This window comes from Protopterus annectens, chromosome 8.part1 (genome assembly GCF_019279795.1).
Source record: "Protopterus annectens isolate FY-2018-M chromosome 8.part1, PAN1.0, whole genome shotgun sequence".
Lineage (NCBI taxonomy): Eukaryota > Metazoa > Chordata > Ceratodontiformes > Protopteridae > Protopterus > Protopterus annectens.
The window spans coordinates 407,799,496-407,818,916 of record NC_056742.1 but is presented as its reverse complement, the minus strand read 5'-3'; the positions used below and the strand labels follow the sequence as shown (position 1 = coordinate 407,818,916).

The window sequence follows — 19,421 nt, the reverse complement described above, 5'->3', positions numbered from 1 at the left end:
GGGGTATGAACCAAATGAGTTAAATGGTCGATCAGTAACTGGTTGATGTAATGGGATCCTATCTCGCCTACATTCATAACTGATGGGCTCGGAGCCGATCCATCGGCTCCAACTCGGCAACTAATACACTAGCACGAAGTCTCTCATTGGCTGGGCTACTCCCTATCCCAGGATGCACTACACCTGCTTCCCCAGATCTCGTTTGCCGCTTTACAAGCTGGACATGGTCTCGACTTGGCTGGAGCTAAGTGGTTCTTTTTACCTTTATTGGTCTTTGACCTTGGGGTTTTTTGTCATTACCTGGACAGGTCGGTCCAAGGCACATGGCAGATCCAGGAAACGCATTTGCATATCAATGTCCTGGAGATGAGAGCGGTACTATTGGTTCTCCAAGCTCTCCATCACGCTCTCCCACAAGGCCCAATTGCTATCCTATCCGACAACATGTCGGTGGTGTGGTACATAAACAAGCAAGGTGGAACCAGGTCTTACCCACTGTGCAGAGAAGCCATGAGACTTTGGCACTGGGTGGTAGCTATCAACCGCTTTCTAATGGCAATGCACATACTGGGGAAATCCAATGTGATTGCGGACAGATTAAGCAGGACCATTCTTTTACCCCACGAGTGGTCCCTCAACCAGGGAGTAACTGCGAAAATCTTCGACAGATGGGGTCTCCCTTGCTGCGACCTGTTTGCCAGCCCTCACAATGCGAAATGCAGGGAGTTCTTCACGCTGTTTCCTTCTCAGGGACAGATTCCCAGGGATGCTCTGACCCACATTTGGCCCCCCGGTCTTCTCTACGCCTTCCCTCCGTTTCCCCTCCTACCGAGGGTGATACAGAAGGCCATTTACCTGGAGAGCGAGATGATTTTGATTGCCCCGCACTGGCCTCGTCAAGTTTGGTTCCCTTTCCTACAGAGGCATGCGATAGAAGGTCCATGGTTTCTGGATCCGGTGCCAGACCTGCTGACTCATCAGTCAGGACGGCTTCACCTGTCTCTCAGGTCCTTGAAGTTGGCAGCATGGTTACTCCACTTCCATCCTTAGTCCGAGACAATGCTCTTTCTCCGGACGTGGTCCACATATTGTCTTCTTCTCATAAACCTTCCACTATCAAACTTTATTCCAGCAAATGGAAAAGGTTTGCCTTCTGGGCTCAGGAACGGGGTATAGACCCTCTCACTGCACCAGTATCGGAGGTTCTGAATTTTCTGGCCTCCCTTTTTCAGTTGGGCTCTTCAGTTTCTACCATTAAGGTTCAGCTAGCGGTGATCTCTAATTTTCATGCCTCATTTGAACCTTCATTGATGTCTCACAAACTTTGTAAGGCTTTTCTTAAAGGGGCGTGGCTCCATAGGCCTCCATTATCTCATCCTGTCCCCCCTTGGGACTTAAATATGGTTCTTGCTGCCCTAACTGCCCGTCCTTTCGAACCAGCTGCTACATGTGATTTAAAATTTCTATCTTGGAAAACGGCCTTTTTAGTGGCCATAACTTCTGCCAGGCGAGTTTCAGAACTTCAAGCTCTTTGTTCTGATCCTCCTTATTTGATTTTTCACAAGCATAGAGTTTCATTGAAATTAAACCCTGCATTTTTACCAAAGGTGGCCTCCTCTTTCTGTATTCAACAAACTATAGAACTCCCTGTTTTCTTCCCAGAATTCTCTAATAACGCAGAATATACCTTGCATCAATTGGACGTACATAGACAACTGCATTTTTACTTGAATAGAACCGCTCACACGTGGAAATCAAATCAATTGTTTGTTTCCTTTGCAATGAACAAATTGGGTCATCCAGTAACAAAAACCTCCATATCTAAATGGATTAAAGATTGTATCATTTTTATTTATTCACAGGCTAATAAAGAGCTTCCCTTTCCAGTCAAGGCTCATTCTACCAGGGCAATGGCTACTTCTGTAGCTTTTCACTCCAAGATATCAATAGATGATATTTGTGCTGCGGCAACCTGGAATTCTCCACACACTTTCATTTCTCATTACAAATTGGATGTGGTTTCTCGAGGCAGGGCTTCCTTTGGTTCCACAGTTCTCAGGAGTGTTTTCCAATGAGCCACCCGGGATTTAGGTGCTAGGGACGCTGTCCCATCAGTTATGAATGTAGGCGAGATAAGATCCCATTACATCTTTTAGTTATGTACTTACCATAACTTCGGATGTATGGGATCCATCTTGCCTACATTCATACGTACCCACCCTCCTTCCCCCTTCCATTCGGATTTAGAGGAGCTGTAGTCCCTTTTTGGTGATCTTTCTTGAAGAACTTTAGTTGGTTATAGTGACTACTAGTTTTTCTGTGTTTGCATGGATGTATGAAAGCGAACAAACAAGATCTAGGGAAGCAGGTGTAGTGCATCCTGGGATAGGGAGTAGCCCAGCCAATGAGAGACTTCGTGCTAGTGTATTAGTTGCCGAGTCGGAGCCGATGGATCGGCTCCGAGCCCATCAGTTATGAATGTAGGCGAGATGGATCCCATACATCCGAAGTTATGGTAAGTACATAACTAAAAGTTATCCTTGTGGACATGGCAGTTTTTGCAAGTTTATCAGGAAAGATAAACACTTTACATCTCAGAATACATCACAAGTTTTTGATATCTTGGTATTTGGAAATTGTAGTACTGACTGGGTAATATTTCTGGCAACATGCACTTATTCTGCATTTTATGTGGGGCAAATATCCTGTCCATTTAAATTCAGGATGTCAGAACACTTGAGTGATATCAGACGTGCCAAAACCACCAATGCTTTATATAAACAAACCATGAAGCATGCCTCAGCAAAATTTACTTTCATTATTATTGACAAAATATGTTCTAATAAGAATAAAAAGGTTGGATGGCATTCTTTGCTGAATTATAAAGAAAAAATATGGAACATTAAATTGGGTGCTTTATTTGAACCAGGCCTTAGTGAATATTTGTAACAACCAATAGAAGCAAAGGGTGATGTATTTAATGTGATTAGGATAATTGATGTTATTGCAATGAGGAAAGCTTAATGCCGAAACCAGTATGCCTTGTTTATAACAATTCACTTTTGGGGTGTTTTGTTTTGTTTTGTTTATGTCGCTAAATTTATGAGGATACATTGAATTGTATTGGATTACTATGTTATGTTATATATTTATTAAATAATGGAAAGCTGACTTAGAGCATGGGTCATTTGTGTTTTTTTTTTCTACTATTTGGTTTTTGACTTTTGGCCCAGCACCTATACATACTTGTCTGGGTATATGCATTTTAGTTTAAACAAAAATGATTGTCATAGTCTTTTGCCTGACAACTTCTTAAGTTGAATAGACTTTTTCCTGTGTCACACTGGAGTACTAGAAGTATAGGTCATTTATCACATGTGGTCATTATAACAGACCTATAAGTAGTACTTAAGAAAAGAGCCCCCAGAGATTGTACAGTCACAGGTAGAAGTATCCTTTTGACAGTTGTAATGGATCTAGAGCTATGAACTGTGAAAGGATTATTAATGGTCAGACGTTTATGGTCACGTCATTATACTTTTGACATCTGCTCAGTAATGTATAGCTGGACATGCTTCTGCAGTACATTTTCTATTGTAGAAGCTTAAGGAAATTTAAGGTGATACTGAAAGAGAATGTCAACAACATCAAAACAAATACAACTGAAGCTCTTTTTGTTTCCCAAGTTAATGCTATGCATTCTGAAGATGTAAATAATGTAAAAGGGACAATATTAAAAAAAATATCCACATAAAATGGAGGCTATTTCTGTTAATCAGTTTTTAACAAAGGAAGACATCCTTATTTTAAAATATAATGGGCAAGATTCTAAAAGACTTGTTCTCTGGGTAAGTAACTTAATCTCGTGTAAGTATACTCCAATTCCAAAAGACTGGCTATCAGCGTAAGTGACTTACTGTGATGTAAGGCCTGTCTGTAAAGCAGGCATACTCTGTGGACCAGATTCAGTTACAATGAGAGCAAGTCTTTTGTAATCTGGTACCCAATGTAAGCCTGTTATAGATAGGACTTCCAACGAGAGCAAGTATTTTGGAATCAGGACAGGCTTACACTGGAATACGTCACTTAAACTGAGAACAAGTTTTTTGTAATCATGCCCAATATCAGAAACCTGGAGGTGTAAACATAGGCCTATAACAGAGATGCCTTACCTAGATGACTGTTTTGTTGCATGCTGCTTTTAATTGCTGCTCTTGTTTTAATCAAATTGCACTCTTTAAGAAGGCTGAAACTTGATTACTAGTGAGTCTGGTGTTATTTTTTATATTTACTTCAGCACACTGCTTAATATGCATAAAAACAGCATTATTGAGACCTCCCATGGGTGCAGAACAAATATGTTTACTGATATGGTCTGTATATTCAGTGTACCTGTGACAAGCACTGTCCATGCTGTTGCATAAAAACAGGGTGAAGCCATTTTCTAAAAATGCAATACTAGATGCCTCACTGGCAGCCTAATAATTCAGATTAAAAGAGTTGTGTGTCATATTTTGTTAAAAGCTTTAAAAATGCAAAGGAACATGATCAGTACATGATGGAGACTTCAATGACTCTTACCTGATGGCCAGGCACCCTTTAGTAATTGTTTTTATTGTGAAGGCTGACTATAACTGTAAGAGACATTTGCTCCACTGACGAGTAATAGATGTTCTTGAGATTCAAAAGCAATTATTCCATGTTTTGACAACTGGCTGTTTTTCATGTAACAGGAAGTTGTATATTTGTTTAACTCAACTAAACAGTGAATTCCTATTATTTGGGTGTTTTCTAGCCTGTGTCATTTTTATATTATTGTTACAAAGCATGCCCTATTACATGACACCTGTGACATGAATATTAATTTTCCATATACTGTGCTTATGGTGAGATTTTGATTGACTTTCTCAAACAAGTGAACTGGTGATTTATTTATTTATTTTACTAGTTTCCCCGCCTTACATGACATGTTGGTCATATTTCCTTATCCCACATTATTTTAATGCTAAATATGATGTCCCTTTCAGTGGAAAGTGCCTGTAGCTTTGCCTCACAAGATAGTAGATCCTTTGCATTTTATCATTTTAGATTTGGTAGCAAGTTTCCCTGCATGGATACCTTAGCAGATATTCTGACAATATCAGAGCAAAAGGTGAAGGTAAGGGTGTGGTACAGTGGCTTAAACAGAGCACATTTGGAAAAGGCTAACTAACATAATAGAACAAAAAAGTAAATAAATAAAATTCCTGCTAATGTCCTCGAAGGTAAAATCAGGCTATCTAGGAAGGCCATCTAAGAAGGCAAGTTAGAGGCTCATGTGTAGTGTCCAGTTGTTTTGAAACCCAACATCCTTAAACAAGGCAAGTCATAGTGCCCAGAACAATGCATGCTTTGTTTCATAAAATACAAGCCCAAATATTTCCTTCTGATATTTTCAAATGGTGCATTAAACTGCACAGTGCAAGGCTGTTGGAATGAATAGAAATTGCAATGTCTTTAAGAATGAGTTATTAAAGCACTGAACAGATGAAGGAGAATAGTTGGACACTGACTGCAGAAATATGATTCTGATAAAACGTGTGCTTGAATTTTATAGATGCATTTTCTCGTATACAGGGATGTCACCTAACCCAATGAAAGTAAAAGCAGTGAATGTAATGATACCCCCTGCAATGCTAAAGAGGTAAGAAGCTTATTGGGTATGCTGATCTCAGCTCTACATTTGTAAATGATTTAGCACAATTACACCATCACTAAAAGAACTTCTGAAAAAGGAGGCACCATTTGTACTGTCAGAACATCATCAAAAAGTTCTGGAACAGTTAATGAAAAATCTGGGCTCAGAGACCATTGAAGCTTATTATGACACCAAGAGCAAAATAATAACTGAAATTTAACCCAGCTCAGTAGACCTGAGATCAGTCTTAAGTCAAGCATAAGGTAGCTACCAAAAGGCACCACATTATGCATAAATTCATAGATTGTTACTAGGCTAATGAACGGGGGGAGGGCCTTCTAAGCCTAGCCAAGTTTTCCTGAAAAAATAATGATGTCCTGTATCCAAAGACAACATTGACAAACAAGCATTTATAAGATACCTCTGTCCATAAGAGATGTGGGTGCCAGGCCCAGTGTAAATTTCCTATTCCCCATCCACTGGTCTAGGTTGTGCTTAAACTGGGTAATAGATGATTGCAGCTTCACATGAATGGCAAGCCTGTTCCATAGGAGGGGCAGTGTCTGGGACACACACCTCTCTCTCCAACATGTTCTGTTTAAGTCACAGACAAAATTCAGGTCCCTAGACCTGAGACTCATGTGAAGAAAACAGCCAGACTAAAATGAATGCTTATACTAAACTATGGACTTATAAAACACATTCATGCATATATACTTAATAAACATTTCACAGTAATCTTAGACTATAAACGCTTAGGGGCAATATCTCACAAAGTGAAATGTAAACCACCACTTGGAGTAGAGAAACAGCCTGTGAGACTGCAGCTTTACCATTTTAAGGAGCACTACAAAAATGAAAAAAAAAGCTGTGCAGACTATCTAGCCAGGCATTCTGCTATATCAACAGAAAAGGGGGAGACAGACTTGAAGTAGTTGATGAGTTTGTTGACATGATTCCTAAATGTATAAGTCTCTGGAACTTTAACACTGATGGAAGTAAGGCACAGACAGAGGAAGATTTGCTACTATAGAAAGTAAAATTTTGCTGTATTAATGCATAACATAAGAAGAATAAAGATGGGGCAACTCAGAAATAATACAAATTTATAAAAAGTACAAAGATGAGTGAAATCTTTCTCTTAAACAGGAAATATTTGTTGAAAGTGGCAAAACTAAGTATACAAAGAGAACTACAGAAAGGATAACTTAATCTAGCACATGAAGTCAACAGATGGGTTGTGAAAACTAAAACAAATGTCAGAAGAAAAATCCACTTCCATAACATGGATGAACCAATTGAAAGTGCCTAAAACTTGTTTGGCCAGAATAACATACAGTTTGAAAGAAGTATATATTTCTCTACATCTTTATTGCTAAAGGCAGCACTGACAGATGTCAGCATAGACTTTGATGGGCTAGTATATAGGAAAAACTATTTGTTGTGTTGGCAGATGGATATTTAATATTCCCACTTCTAAAGTCTGTCCTAACTATATCACCTCATGCTCTGATGCCTGTCCACATAATGTTTAGGATGCTAGTGACAGTAAGAAGTGAGAATGGCTCTCCCTTTAACAATCAAAGGAGGGAAAGCTAGTAGAAGTACCAAGTCTGACAGGTGACCTTAACTTTGGCCAAAATTCAGTGGAATATTAAGGCTGTTTGAAGCCAACATAAGTAAAGCCATAAGATTAGCAACAATGAAAAGTATGCCATGGAAGTAGTAGATAAGTTGTATGTTGAAGTATTGAAGTTTCATATGTCTTATGGCTGGGAACACTAACCCATCTGATGTTCAGGTATGAATATAGACACAAAACCCCTTAAGTGAGTAAATGTGGAGTGGCATCTGATGAAGCAGCAAAAGAGAAACCTTAACCAAAAATATGAATGAAGTAGTGTTCTCTTTTCAAAGAACAGGTCAGAAAATGCACATTCAAAAAGATAAAACTGTTTCGGTGAAAAGTGGAAGGTAAAAGGAATGTGCATCATTAAAAAAGTGAAATACAAAAACTTCGGACTCTCCACGTTATTAAAGTAAAACAATTTATTGAAAGAAATAAACTAAAGGTGAGCGCTTTCGCGTATCCTCTGATACGCTTCTTCAGACAATGTACAACTGAAAAGAGTCAAGGTTTTTATAGGAAGACATAGTTCAATTGTGCAATTAATTAATTAACTGATAATTCAATTATACTATTAAGTGTTCAGTTTCTTTGAAAATTTAAAGCAATACACTGGTATAAGGCTTGATGTAATATAATGAACATATTTTGATGTCCATTTAAAATCATCTAAAACTTACTATGCATATAACATCCTAATATATAACGTAATATATAATATAAAATTCATATTTGTTCAAAACCTTTCTTAGGACAAATTCTATTAGATGGTAAATATTATAAATATTATGAATATTAAATATTAAAAATGCATTCTGGCAGTTAATAACTTATTTAACTTATTTAAAAAACAGATCATAATAAGCATTAGAATACAAATATGAATATAAATATAAATACAAATATATTAAAACATTCATAAAATTCATAGACCTTAAGGAATATGTTTCAAAGGCAGCATTTTAAATACCATCAACAGTTCATGGACAAGTATGAACATTAAAATATTAGGAAGAAAAAATAAATGCTAAAAGCTGACTAATAAAACTAAAATATCATGTATAAAGTTACTATTTGCCACAAAATAAAAATACTATTTGTCACAAAATGAATCAGGCAGAAAATAAAATGAAAATGAACAATAATGAACAATAATGAAAAAATAATGAAAAAATAGATAGACTATCTACGTTTATTGAGAAAAGATCTTATTGTAATATAATTATTTAGGCCCGGGGGATAATGGCCTTTAAATCTGAGAATCCATTTCAATTCATTTAGTTCAATCAAATTTACATAATCACCACCTCTAGCATTCGCTTCCACTGTTTGTAATACCCTAAAAACAAACGAGTGTGATGGATTGGATATAATATGTTTTGCTAGGGCATTAAGCTCGTTCTTCTTTTTAATGTCGTACTGGTGGTTGTAAATCCTATTTCTCAATTTCCTTTTTGTGAGGCCTATATAAAACGCGGAACAGCATTCACAAGTGGCCAAATATATTAGGCCTGAAGTATCACAAGTGGCTCTGAATCTGGGTTTAAAAACATAGGAAAATTCAGGGTGTACAAAATCTTGTGATTTAGTAATAAACTTGCAATAATTACAATGCTGACAGGGATAGGTCCCCAAAGGGTGCCTTAACATTAATTGATCATTGCTAGTCAAATCAGGTCTGTCACACAATATATATTTCAGATTCTTGTTACTCCTATAAATTATATGTGGGTTTCTACCTACTACCTTTGATGTGGATTCATCTATCAATAAAACTTTCCAATTATTAAGTAATATTTTTCTAATGTTATGGAAATCATTAGTGTAAGTTGTGACAAAAGATACCTTCTCATTATTATGTGTGTCCTTTCTAAATATGGGAAAATAATTATTATCATTTAAAACAATGGGCTCTAGATTATCTTTAAATAAGATATTATTCCTAACATTCATTATTAAATTGTAGTCATAACCTCTTTCTAAAAACATATTTACCATATTATCTGCCTCTCTTCTTAAATCATGCTCATCAGGACAAATTTTACTTAATCTATTAAATTGGCTCTTCAATATCCCTTTAAAAATGTGTCGCGGATGCATGCTATCATACTTCAAAATTGTATTCTTCCAACATTTTTTCTTATATAGTGTAGATATTAGTCTCCCATTTCTAATGTTTAAACTAACGTCTAAAAAATTAACTGATAAGTATGATGTTTCAACTGAAAATCTGAGGAAGGTAGTTGTGGTTTCTAAATATTCTTTAAATAAAGTAAATTCTTCCATCGAACCATCCCATACAATTAAAATGTCATCAACAAAACGCCTATAAACTAGAACCTTAGTAAATAAAGTATGCTGAAAGACATAATTCAATTCCCAGTGATGCATGACTAAATTAGCATATGTGTTTGCACAGGGGGTACCCATGGCTACACCAGAGGTCTGTAGTTATAGGTCCCCCCTGAATGCAAACACATTATTGCTAAGAACCAATTCTAGTAGTTGACAAATTAAAATTGTCTTATTCTCATCTATTGTATGAGTATGTTGCAAAAGTTCTCGTATTGCTTCAATCCCATCATCATTGGGAATCGAAGTGAAGAGACTTTGCACGTCCATTGTAATAAGCAAATGCTTATCTTGTATGAAAACAAAGTCGAGTGAGTGCAAATAGTCTAGGAGCTGATATGTATCCTTAAGAATTGTAGGAATAACATCAACTAGGGGCCTTAAAGTGTTTTCTAAATAAATGGATATGTTTTCAGTAATCCATTTAGCTCCAGATACAATTGGGCGCATAGGTGGTGGCATAATTCCCTTATGCATCTTTGGTAGTCCTTTAATGGTAGGGACAACTGGAGTATCATTAGAAAAGAATTCATATAAACTGTTAGAAATCTGGTAACACATAAGCAAATCATAAAGATCTTCCTTAATAGTTTTAATTATTTGGTCTAACTTAACTGGACTAATTAGTGAATATGTGGTATCAGCATTCAACATTTCATTCATTAAAACATCATAATCAACTGTGTCAAACAATGCTATGCCTCCCCCTTTGTCTATCGGTCTGAAGGTCAAAGAATAATCATGGCTAAAATTATGTAGTGACTTCATAGTGTCACTTGACATATTAAAATACGTACATTTCTTTTTTTCATTGTAAAAATAGTGATAAAAATCAATTTCACAAAGTTTAACAAATGAGTCTACATGATATGGCATCGTTGGCACAAAAGAACTTTTCTTCTTATGGAGAGAGGGATTAGCAGCATTATCACCAACTGACTTCACTTCCTTTGAAAAGTACAATTTAAGTGTAACAGAACGAGCAAACAAACGTAAGTCTATTAAAACATCCGACAGTTTGCTCCCTTGTGAGGGAACAAAAGATAAGCCATTATTTAATAAATCAATGTCACTGGGGTTTAATTCATACCTGGACATGTTAAAATAAAGTGCTACTGCTGTTTTGGTCTTCTGTGTTGATACGCGCTTGCTTCGCCGGAAAATTTCCTTTTTCTGGTTTCCCAGCTGTTCTTTCTTTCCCTCGTGAACGATGGCTTTCTGATGGGTAAAGGTAAAAAAGCTGTATTGTCTTGTGGCTGGTGTTTACTAATGGCTCCTGCATTGTGCTGTAAAAGTTTAGCAGCTTGATGAAGCAGCAAAAGAGAAACCTTAACCAAAAATATGAATGAAGTAGTGTTCTCTTTTCAAAGAACAGGTCAGAAAATGCACATTCAAAAAGATAAAACTGTTTCGGTGAAAAGTGGAAGGTAAACGGAATGTGCATCATTGTTAACCAATGACCTTCCTGTACTCCTCACATCAGTGATAAATAAATAAATAATGAGCAGTTAGAGACATTGTTTGGCAAAACTTTGTTTCTACTTGAAATCCATTAGTGATGGACTATGATATTTGCTCCCAGTAGAGCTGGTAACATTTTGACCAGTAATGATCATTTTGCTTTGAGTTGTTCTAATTAGCATATACCACTGTCCAGATCCCCAAAAACACAAAGCTAGCATGTCTGAAAGAATTTATGTAACAATGTCCTTTTCAAGTTAATTATTACCTGCAGCATTGTGCGTGCGTGTGTGTGTGTGTGTGTGTGCATGTATGTGTGTGTGCGTGTGTGTGTGTGTATGTATGTATGTATGTATGTGCGCGTGTCTGTGAGAGAGAGAGATTACGATTGTGAAGGATTGTTCGGAATATTCTTTTGAAAGTTTCACTGCATTGCCTCTGAAGTAAAATACTTGACAGTTCTTAAAATCTGCATAAGATATATGTACCTTATATAAAGTTTTTTTTTTCCATTTTGGATCCCGCAGCCGATCAAGAGCTCGACCCAGGCCATCAGGTCTAATCATGTCCTGTATGCTAAGCAAACATCTTTTTAACTTCCATTTAAGTAACAAAATGTTGCTCATATTTTGTTGGCTTCTCCTTAAGCCTAAGGTTAGCCTTCCATACCATTCCTAGAGTGTTGAAAGTAGACAACCAGACTTTTCAGACTGCTCATAATATTTAAAAGCAGTAGTCTGTGGTCATCCTGTTTTAGTTAGATGAATTATATATCACTATCTGTGAAAATTCTGCATACTGCTGGTGCTAATCCAATACCTTTATGGCCTTAACAGCTTAACAGTAATCTAGTAGAAGCCACAAGGCTCGGAGAAAATGCTGTCCCTGCAAGCTTGGATCAGAAGTTTGAAGTCTTTGTGAAACTGAAATGTAACGGTTTTGAGCTAATTATTTTCACCATTGTCATAAAGCATAATGGATGATGGATGACACTTCTCCAACCCCCCAAGCAGGTAATAGAGCCTGATATCTCACATTCTTGTATTGCTTTTCTATGTACTTTGCTTCTGCACCTGCGACTGTCAAGGCATCTGTCGCTCTCCTATTTTGGACACAATCGAAGAGTCTTTGTGGGTTCTGTTCAAGCAGCTTTATTTTATACAAACATCACTACAGAAGTTTACTGACTATAACTTAATTAACTTGTATACAAACTAACAACTGCAACTTTGACAGCCATCCAACATTAATGTAGTATTTGAGCTTTTGCAAAATTGGATCAGTCTGAGTGTAATCTCTTAACTCATCAAGTCTAGTGGTGGAAAAATTGCGCACTGACATCACATCAAAGTCGAAATTCTCTGCATCAAGCTGTTCTGTCATATTTCTGGGCAATCTGGATAAGATATCAGCCAGACAGAGCAATTTGCCTTTTCGTGCAGACCATTTTGAAATTGTACTTTTGCAATTTAAGCATCATTCTTTGTAATTTTGCTGGAGTGGAATGCATAGGCTTTTTTAGAATAGTAACTAGAGATTGGTGGTCAGTTTCAATCTGAATACCTCGACCATAAATATAATCATGAAACTTGGCACATGCAAATATTATTGCCAAAAGCTCCTTCCCAATTTGAGCATACTGCATCTCAGTTTGGGTAAGTATTCTAGATGCAGAGGATACTGGTCTGCCCTCTTGAAGTATAACTGTGCCAAGACCAAATTATGAAGCATCACAGGAAAGAGTAACTGGTTTTAATGTAGGTGAGGTGGCAATTTTCTGCTTGAGGTCTTCACCTTCTGCTGCTGTTCCAACCATGACCATGCAACATTTATGTGCATTAGCTCTCTTAAAGGTGCTGTAAATTCACTAAAATCTGGTATAAACTTGCCCAAATAGTTGACCATGCCTAGAAAATGCTGTAGATCTTGTACATTATCTGGTGCTGACATCTCAAGAATAGCTGCTTGTTTGGTCGGGACTGGTCTCAAGCCTGTACTCGCAAACAAATGACCTAAGTATGTAACTTCTGGAAGTCTGAATTTACATTTCAGAGGATTGAGCTTCAAGTTTACTTCACATGCTCTGTCTAGAAATTTCTTGAGATTTCTGTCATGCTCTGCTTCACAACTGCCTCCAATCAATAAATCATCTACTATTATGGCACAAGAATAACCCGTAAAAATTTGCTCCATTGCACACTGAAATACTACACTTGCAGAATTTATTCCAAATGGCATCCTTAGGAATCTGTATCTGCCAAATGAAGTACCAAAAGTAGTTAGAAATGAGTATTTGTGATCAAGCATCACTTGCCAAAATGAACTTTTTGCATCCAAGACAGAAAAGACAGTGGCATTCAATATTAGAGCTGCAACTTCTTCGACTGTGCACATTGGATGATAGTCTCTTTAATGCTTTGTTCAGATCTCTTGGGTCAATACATATTCCAATTTCATCTGAGCCTTTTTTGTGAGCTGCTATCATGGGCAACACCCATTGTGTGTGCAAAGTGCAACTGTTTCATGAAATACAAAGTATAGCCATTTCGAAAGGTTTCTTGTGCTGGGTGTGTCTCTTCACAAAGTGCCACCATTACAGAGTGTTTCTTGCAATGTAAAGAGTTGCCTTGCAAGATGCCACTATTTTGGGGACATTTCAGTGTGCTGTGTACAGTTGTTTGCAAAGTGCAATTACTTTGAAATGTTATTGAGTTTTGGGCAAGAGATCTCCAGTTTGTTCGCATCATTTAGTTATTTGAAATGCCTTTTAAATGTTGATAAATGACTTTAGCAAAACGATATTACAAGAGTATTACAGTGCCCAAAAGTTTATTTCATTTGCATCATAAAATTGTTTGAGATGTTTCTTAAAATTATGGTAAATGGGTCTAGCATTGCAAAACAGTACTGCAAGAGTGTTAAAGTGCCCGAGAAGTTTATTTCGCAAAGTCCAGTTATTCAAAGGTACCACAAGTATGTTCTTTAGCATAGTTTTGAAAAGCACAAAAGGTATAAATTCAGAAGTACAAAGTCATTGGACAAAGTTAAAAATACTGGCATAAGTTTCTAGCATATCTGCAGGTGTCTGTTTGTGCTTATTCGCAAAATCCTTCACTGGGATGTGTTAATATGGCAGATAGATTTCCAAAGCCCCTACCACTTGTATTTGATCAGAATATTGCAGAAAATTGGAGAACATTTGAGTAAGAGTACAATATTTGTATACAAGCAGCTTATGCAGATAGAGATGCAGGCACCAGGGCATTCATTTTGCTACACCTAGCTGGGTCACAGGCCATAGAAAGAGAGCATTCATTTCTGTATGCACCTGCAGTATACGAAGGAGAAGGTGAAACCATCATATTGTTGTACAGGCTGAAGCAAAGGAAGACCCTGAATGTTTGAACTGCAAGTTCGGAGAAATGTGTAACCCCCAGACAAATATTACATTAGAGAGGCATTTGTTTTATACAAGGGATCAGAAACTAGGGGAAATATTTGCATCTTATGTGACTGACCTGAGAAACAAAGCTGAAACGTGTCAGTTTGGTGACTTAAAAGATGAGCTGATAAAGGACAGGCTTGTGTGTGGTATTAATTGTGCTGCTCTGGGAAAGATTTTACTTTGTGACAGTGATTTAACATTGAGCTAAGCCATAGAGATTTGTCAAATCCATGATGTGACAGAAAAACACACAAGTATGCTTGTGAGTGACAAGAGCATGGTTTCAGCATGCTCCAGAGCAAATGTAGATAGTATGCAACATGTGGCAAATAAAAGCAGGCCCAAGCACATGGCAGCTACAAGGTTTCCAGAGAAGGCATGTGGCTTTCCAGAAAGTTCTAAGAAAGGAGCACACTCCAGCTCAGTGCAGTACAAGCATGAATCAGCAAAACCCAAATATAGCTTTATTGTTAACTGTCACAATTGTGGTGCAAGTCATGAGTCTAAAAGAGAGAAGTGCTTAGCATTTGGTCAGCAATGTCACAAATGTAAGAAACGGAACCATTTCAAGAAGTTTTGTAGATCAAGTAAAGCTCACACAGTTGTAAAGGAAGGTCACACAAAAAAGCAAGTTGATCAGCTAGAGCTGAAGCAGTCAACTTTCTATGTAGATGGTGCATCAGTACTTGGTGAAAGAGTTGATGCAGTGAACTTATTAACAAGAAGTGAAGTATTTTGTACTGTCTGGATTAATAGAAGTTCCACAGAGCTCAAAGCCGGATTAATGGAAGTTCCACAGAGCTAAAGCAGACACTGGCTCAAAGTGTAATGTTATATCAGCAGACACATTTGCTAAAGTGAGAACTAACGAACAACTCAATTTGGCCAGTAGTGCAAGACTTGTTGCTTATGGAGGTGAAGAAATTTAAACCGAAGGTTCGGTGATGCTTTCATGTTGTTTGACCGAGAACTGTTACAACTTGTTATTCTCTGTAGTCTGAAGGCCAGTACAGTCTTTACTGGGTCTCAAAGATAGTTTGAGAATGAATCTGCTTTCTTTTGCTAAAGAAGTTCATCAGGTAAATGCATCTCCATGTTCTAATTTTTCTAAAGCCATTTTCTCAGAGTATGCTGATGTTTTCAATGGCAAGTTAGGCAAACTTCCAGTTGTGTATTCCATGAAAACAGACCCAGAGCATGGGTTCAGCATGCACACAATAAACTCTTTGAAATACATGCACAGTAATAAGCACACTCTGTAAGCACTTTTACTCACTTTGATACTAAGATACCCTTGCTACAATATGAAGCTGTAGTTATGCCAAAACGCATGCAGTCACCTTGCTTTATTTTTGCTTTATGTGCCCTTTTTGCCCTTATATTCGTTGCTTGTTTAAGCCCTTTTTATGCGCAACGTACTTTTCTTGTGCTCGTTTTACACTAAACATGCCCAGTTTTGCTTTACTGTAATTGTTTCATCAAGTACCTTTATTTTAAACATTTCATTTAGTTAACAAACTTTTTGTGTCTTCCACTTGCTTAATAATGCAGTTTGTGCCCTTGTAATGCCCCATTTTGTCTTTTCTATTAAATAAACCATTTTTTCTACTTCTCATTACCTTTGATACTTTTGTGGCTCTTTTTGTGCTCATTTCTCTGTTTTACTTTCACTGTTGCCTCTCCACCTCATGTCTGTGAATATTATTTTCTATGATCCCAGTTCTGACACCATATCGCTCTTCTACTTTGGACACAATAGAAGAGTCTTTGTGGGTTCTGTTCAAGCAGCTTTATTTTATACAAACATCACTACAGAAGTTTACTGACTATAACTTAAGGAACTTGTATACAAACTAACAACTGCGATCTTGCATGCTCTCTCTCTGGCCGCTCTGGCTGCTCTGTCAAAATGGCACTAGGGATTACACATGTCTGGAATTTATACATGCACGTACAGCCTTGACATGCTTCTTAAAGATACAGCACACACATCACTTGTACTCTGATCTACAGCATCCATTAAAGCCACTAAATCAGAGTTTGCTACCACATTGTGGTCTCTGATACAGACCCAACATGTTTTTTTAATTCATTTATCCTATAATTTTTCATGGTATATTTCATTTTTACAGTTTTTCTTTAATCCAATGCTTTTCTGCAGGTCTGTGTTCAGCCATCGAATGAAACTTCCATCAAACGGCTGAACATTGAACCCTATCCATTAAATGTATATTCAGAGAATGTTCATTTCATTGACTGAGAAAGTAACTAGTTTGCCACCACTTCCTCATGTGCCCCACCGCAGTATTTCAAACCCACACCCCCACTAAGTATATATACTAACTCCAAGACCAGATTACAGTGGGGAAAAAGGCAGATGGGGAAGTGGTGACCAACTGGTTACTTTCTCTGTTGATGATTGAACGTTCGATAGATAAGATTTGATGTTCAGCCATTCAATGGCAATTCCATTTGATGGCTGAACATAGACCCCTTTTCTGCATCCATATGATTTGTAGTCTTAACTACATAAGATAATTAGTTCTTACCTCTTTTCTGACCGGCCTTCAGGGTAGAGCACAATATAATTAGCTGGTAATTCTCTCTAATGAAGTGCAGATGTGGGTGCTGAGATGATTTGCTTGTGTACAGTGGGTGACGAGCATTATAAAAGTTGTGTGGCTTCAGCTTGGTATCTGAAGACAAGTGACAGTAACACACACAATGTCTCATGGTCACTCACTCTGTATGACTAGATGTTACTTAAGGCTCTGTTCACATCTGCCATGTTGCAAACATGGTCTGGAGCTGCTCCTTACTCTTGAGTGATATGCAAAGTTGCTATTACATGGTCTTGTGACACTTAAACTCTGTTATCCTTGTCTAATTTCAAGGTCTATCAAAGTGAAAGCCTGCTGACACCTGTACCTTGTACAAAATGTAACAGCAAGGCTGCTGACAGATCTTGAATTAACTAAACTAAAGCCAATTGCTAGCAAAGTGGAATAAAATGTGTCCTTTTATGATGCTGTACCTGACACAATAGGTTACTTATTACATTGTGTACTTCCACAGTTGAGAGTTTCCTGCATTCACAGGTATGCTTTTTTATCATGCCCATCCTGTTACACTGAAGTTAATTGTCCAGAATCAAAAGTAAGACAACCTTTCTGGAAGTTTTAAAAACAGTTATTTAGGTCTTTGTACTGTATATTGTTATTTATCTAAATACTTGAAATGCCTCCGTCTTTGTGCACCACTGCCACTGTTTACTGTAATGAGCTGTTTGCTGCAATGTTTTTGTATCTTGTTGTGTGCTGATGAGCTTTCGTTTCTTGAAAAATCTGTCAGCATCACCTATGAACCTGTCAAAAGAAGCAACATATTGAAATATACTCTTTTGCCTTGGTTTCTCCATTCTAAAAGGAATACTGCTAAAGAAAGGGTCTATATCATATGAGCGAATCGCACAAATTGCGAATGCTCATAATATTGAAAGTACTGGACCTTGAAGTGCTTTTTCTGAGATTGCGGTACAGTGAAGAATGGGATATTTGCCCTTTCCTCACTGTAGTTTGAGGTCCAGTATGTTCGATATTATGAGCATTTGCAATTTGTGCAATCCGCTCACATGATGTAGACCCCTAAAGAAATCATTCTAAACTATTTCTTCTGTACACTTTTTACCTATATCATGGACAAAGAAATTTGGATGCATTAGTATCATGAGGAAGTAGTACTCTGAGTAATGCTTTTCACTAGGATTGCAAAAGAGGATTTTAAATTACTTTCAGAACCTGCTGTGACAGAGTTGTGCTTCCCTGCGAGGTAGATGAGCTATACTCGAGCAGTGTTGGAAGGTCTGCATTCCTGACTTTTCACCCAAGGGTTAGTGTAAGTAGTATTAAACAACTACTGCACATGAAAATGTTTATCTCATGTCATTCAGTGACAAACATACTTTTACTCTTAAATTAGCAGGTGAATACATAGTCTAGCTACAAGAAGTGCTAATTACTGAGGACGTGAAGCATTTTGTCATAGATGCTGACCAAGAAAATGTTGCAGTATTTTGCAGAGGTCGAAATGAGTTAAACATTCTAACATAATTTATTTTTCTTTTCTTTCAGTTTTCAAAATTTAGGAATATCATATGGAGTAGCACTGTGCATTTTCGTAGTGATTATGTTTGCCTGCTTTGCTGGAGACATGTTGGTAAGTAAACTGAGCTGAATCAGTGTTTGAAGGTCATGTGTTTTGTAAAGACTTTTACTTTCTGTCTCATCCTACAGTGTCAGAAGAGACCAACAGCTACCTTCTCTTCAGCAGCGGGGATTGCATTGATTCTTCTTGTTAATAATCTGTACAGCAGAACTTGGGCGATTTGTTTATATCGGTTACATGAAAACTGCTGCATTATCGTACATATTGATTAAAACTTAGCTAAAAAATGCAATATACATGATTGAATAGTTTTTAATATTCTGTTGCCATTGGGCTAGCTAGAACCATTGCCCTCATTTTTGTGTCATAGTTAAGTTACGGCAGGATCTAGAATCTAATTGGTAGCCTGAAGTGGCAGGCCAATGTCCTGACTGGTGGAACAATTTACTCAGAACATCTGAAACTTGCATGCTGATGTACCACCTGAATTCTTCTAGATGGTAGTTAATCAGTGATGTTATGCTCTCCCACCATGTAGAAGATGACTATGCTAGAGATGAAAATGTCTTCCTTGCGTATGATGCAAGTAAATTTATTCATCTCTGTCAGTCAGTCTCATGCCAGAAGACCTTAGTACTGATTAGTTCAGCCCATCTCATCACTGACCTGGCTTACAATGTTTGTAATGTGTGCCT

General features: G+C 37.4%; 1 protein-coding gene across 2 annotated transcripts in view; it reads left to right on the top strand.

The window, feature by feature from the left end:
- The window catches only part of ADCY7 (adenylate cyclase 7), a 2,777,509-nt gene that overhangs the window by 2,560,513 nt on the left and 197,575 nt on the right, over positions 1–19,421 (top strand). For both annotated transcript variants that reach the window (XM_044081980.1, XM_044081981.1), the window contains one exon: positions 18,693–18,777. In XM_044081980.1, the coding sequence (XP_043937915.1) occupies positions 18,693–18,777 (85 nt within the window). The remainder of the gene's footprint in view (positions 1–18,692; positions 18,778–19,421) is intronic.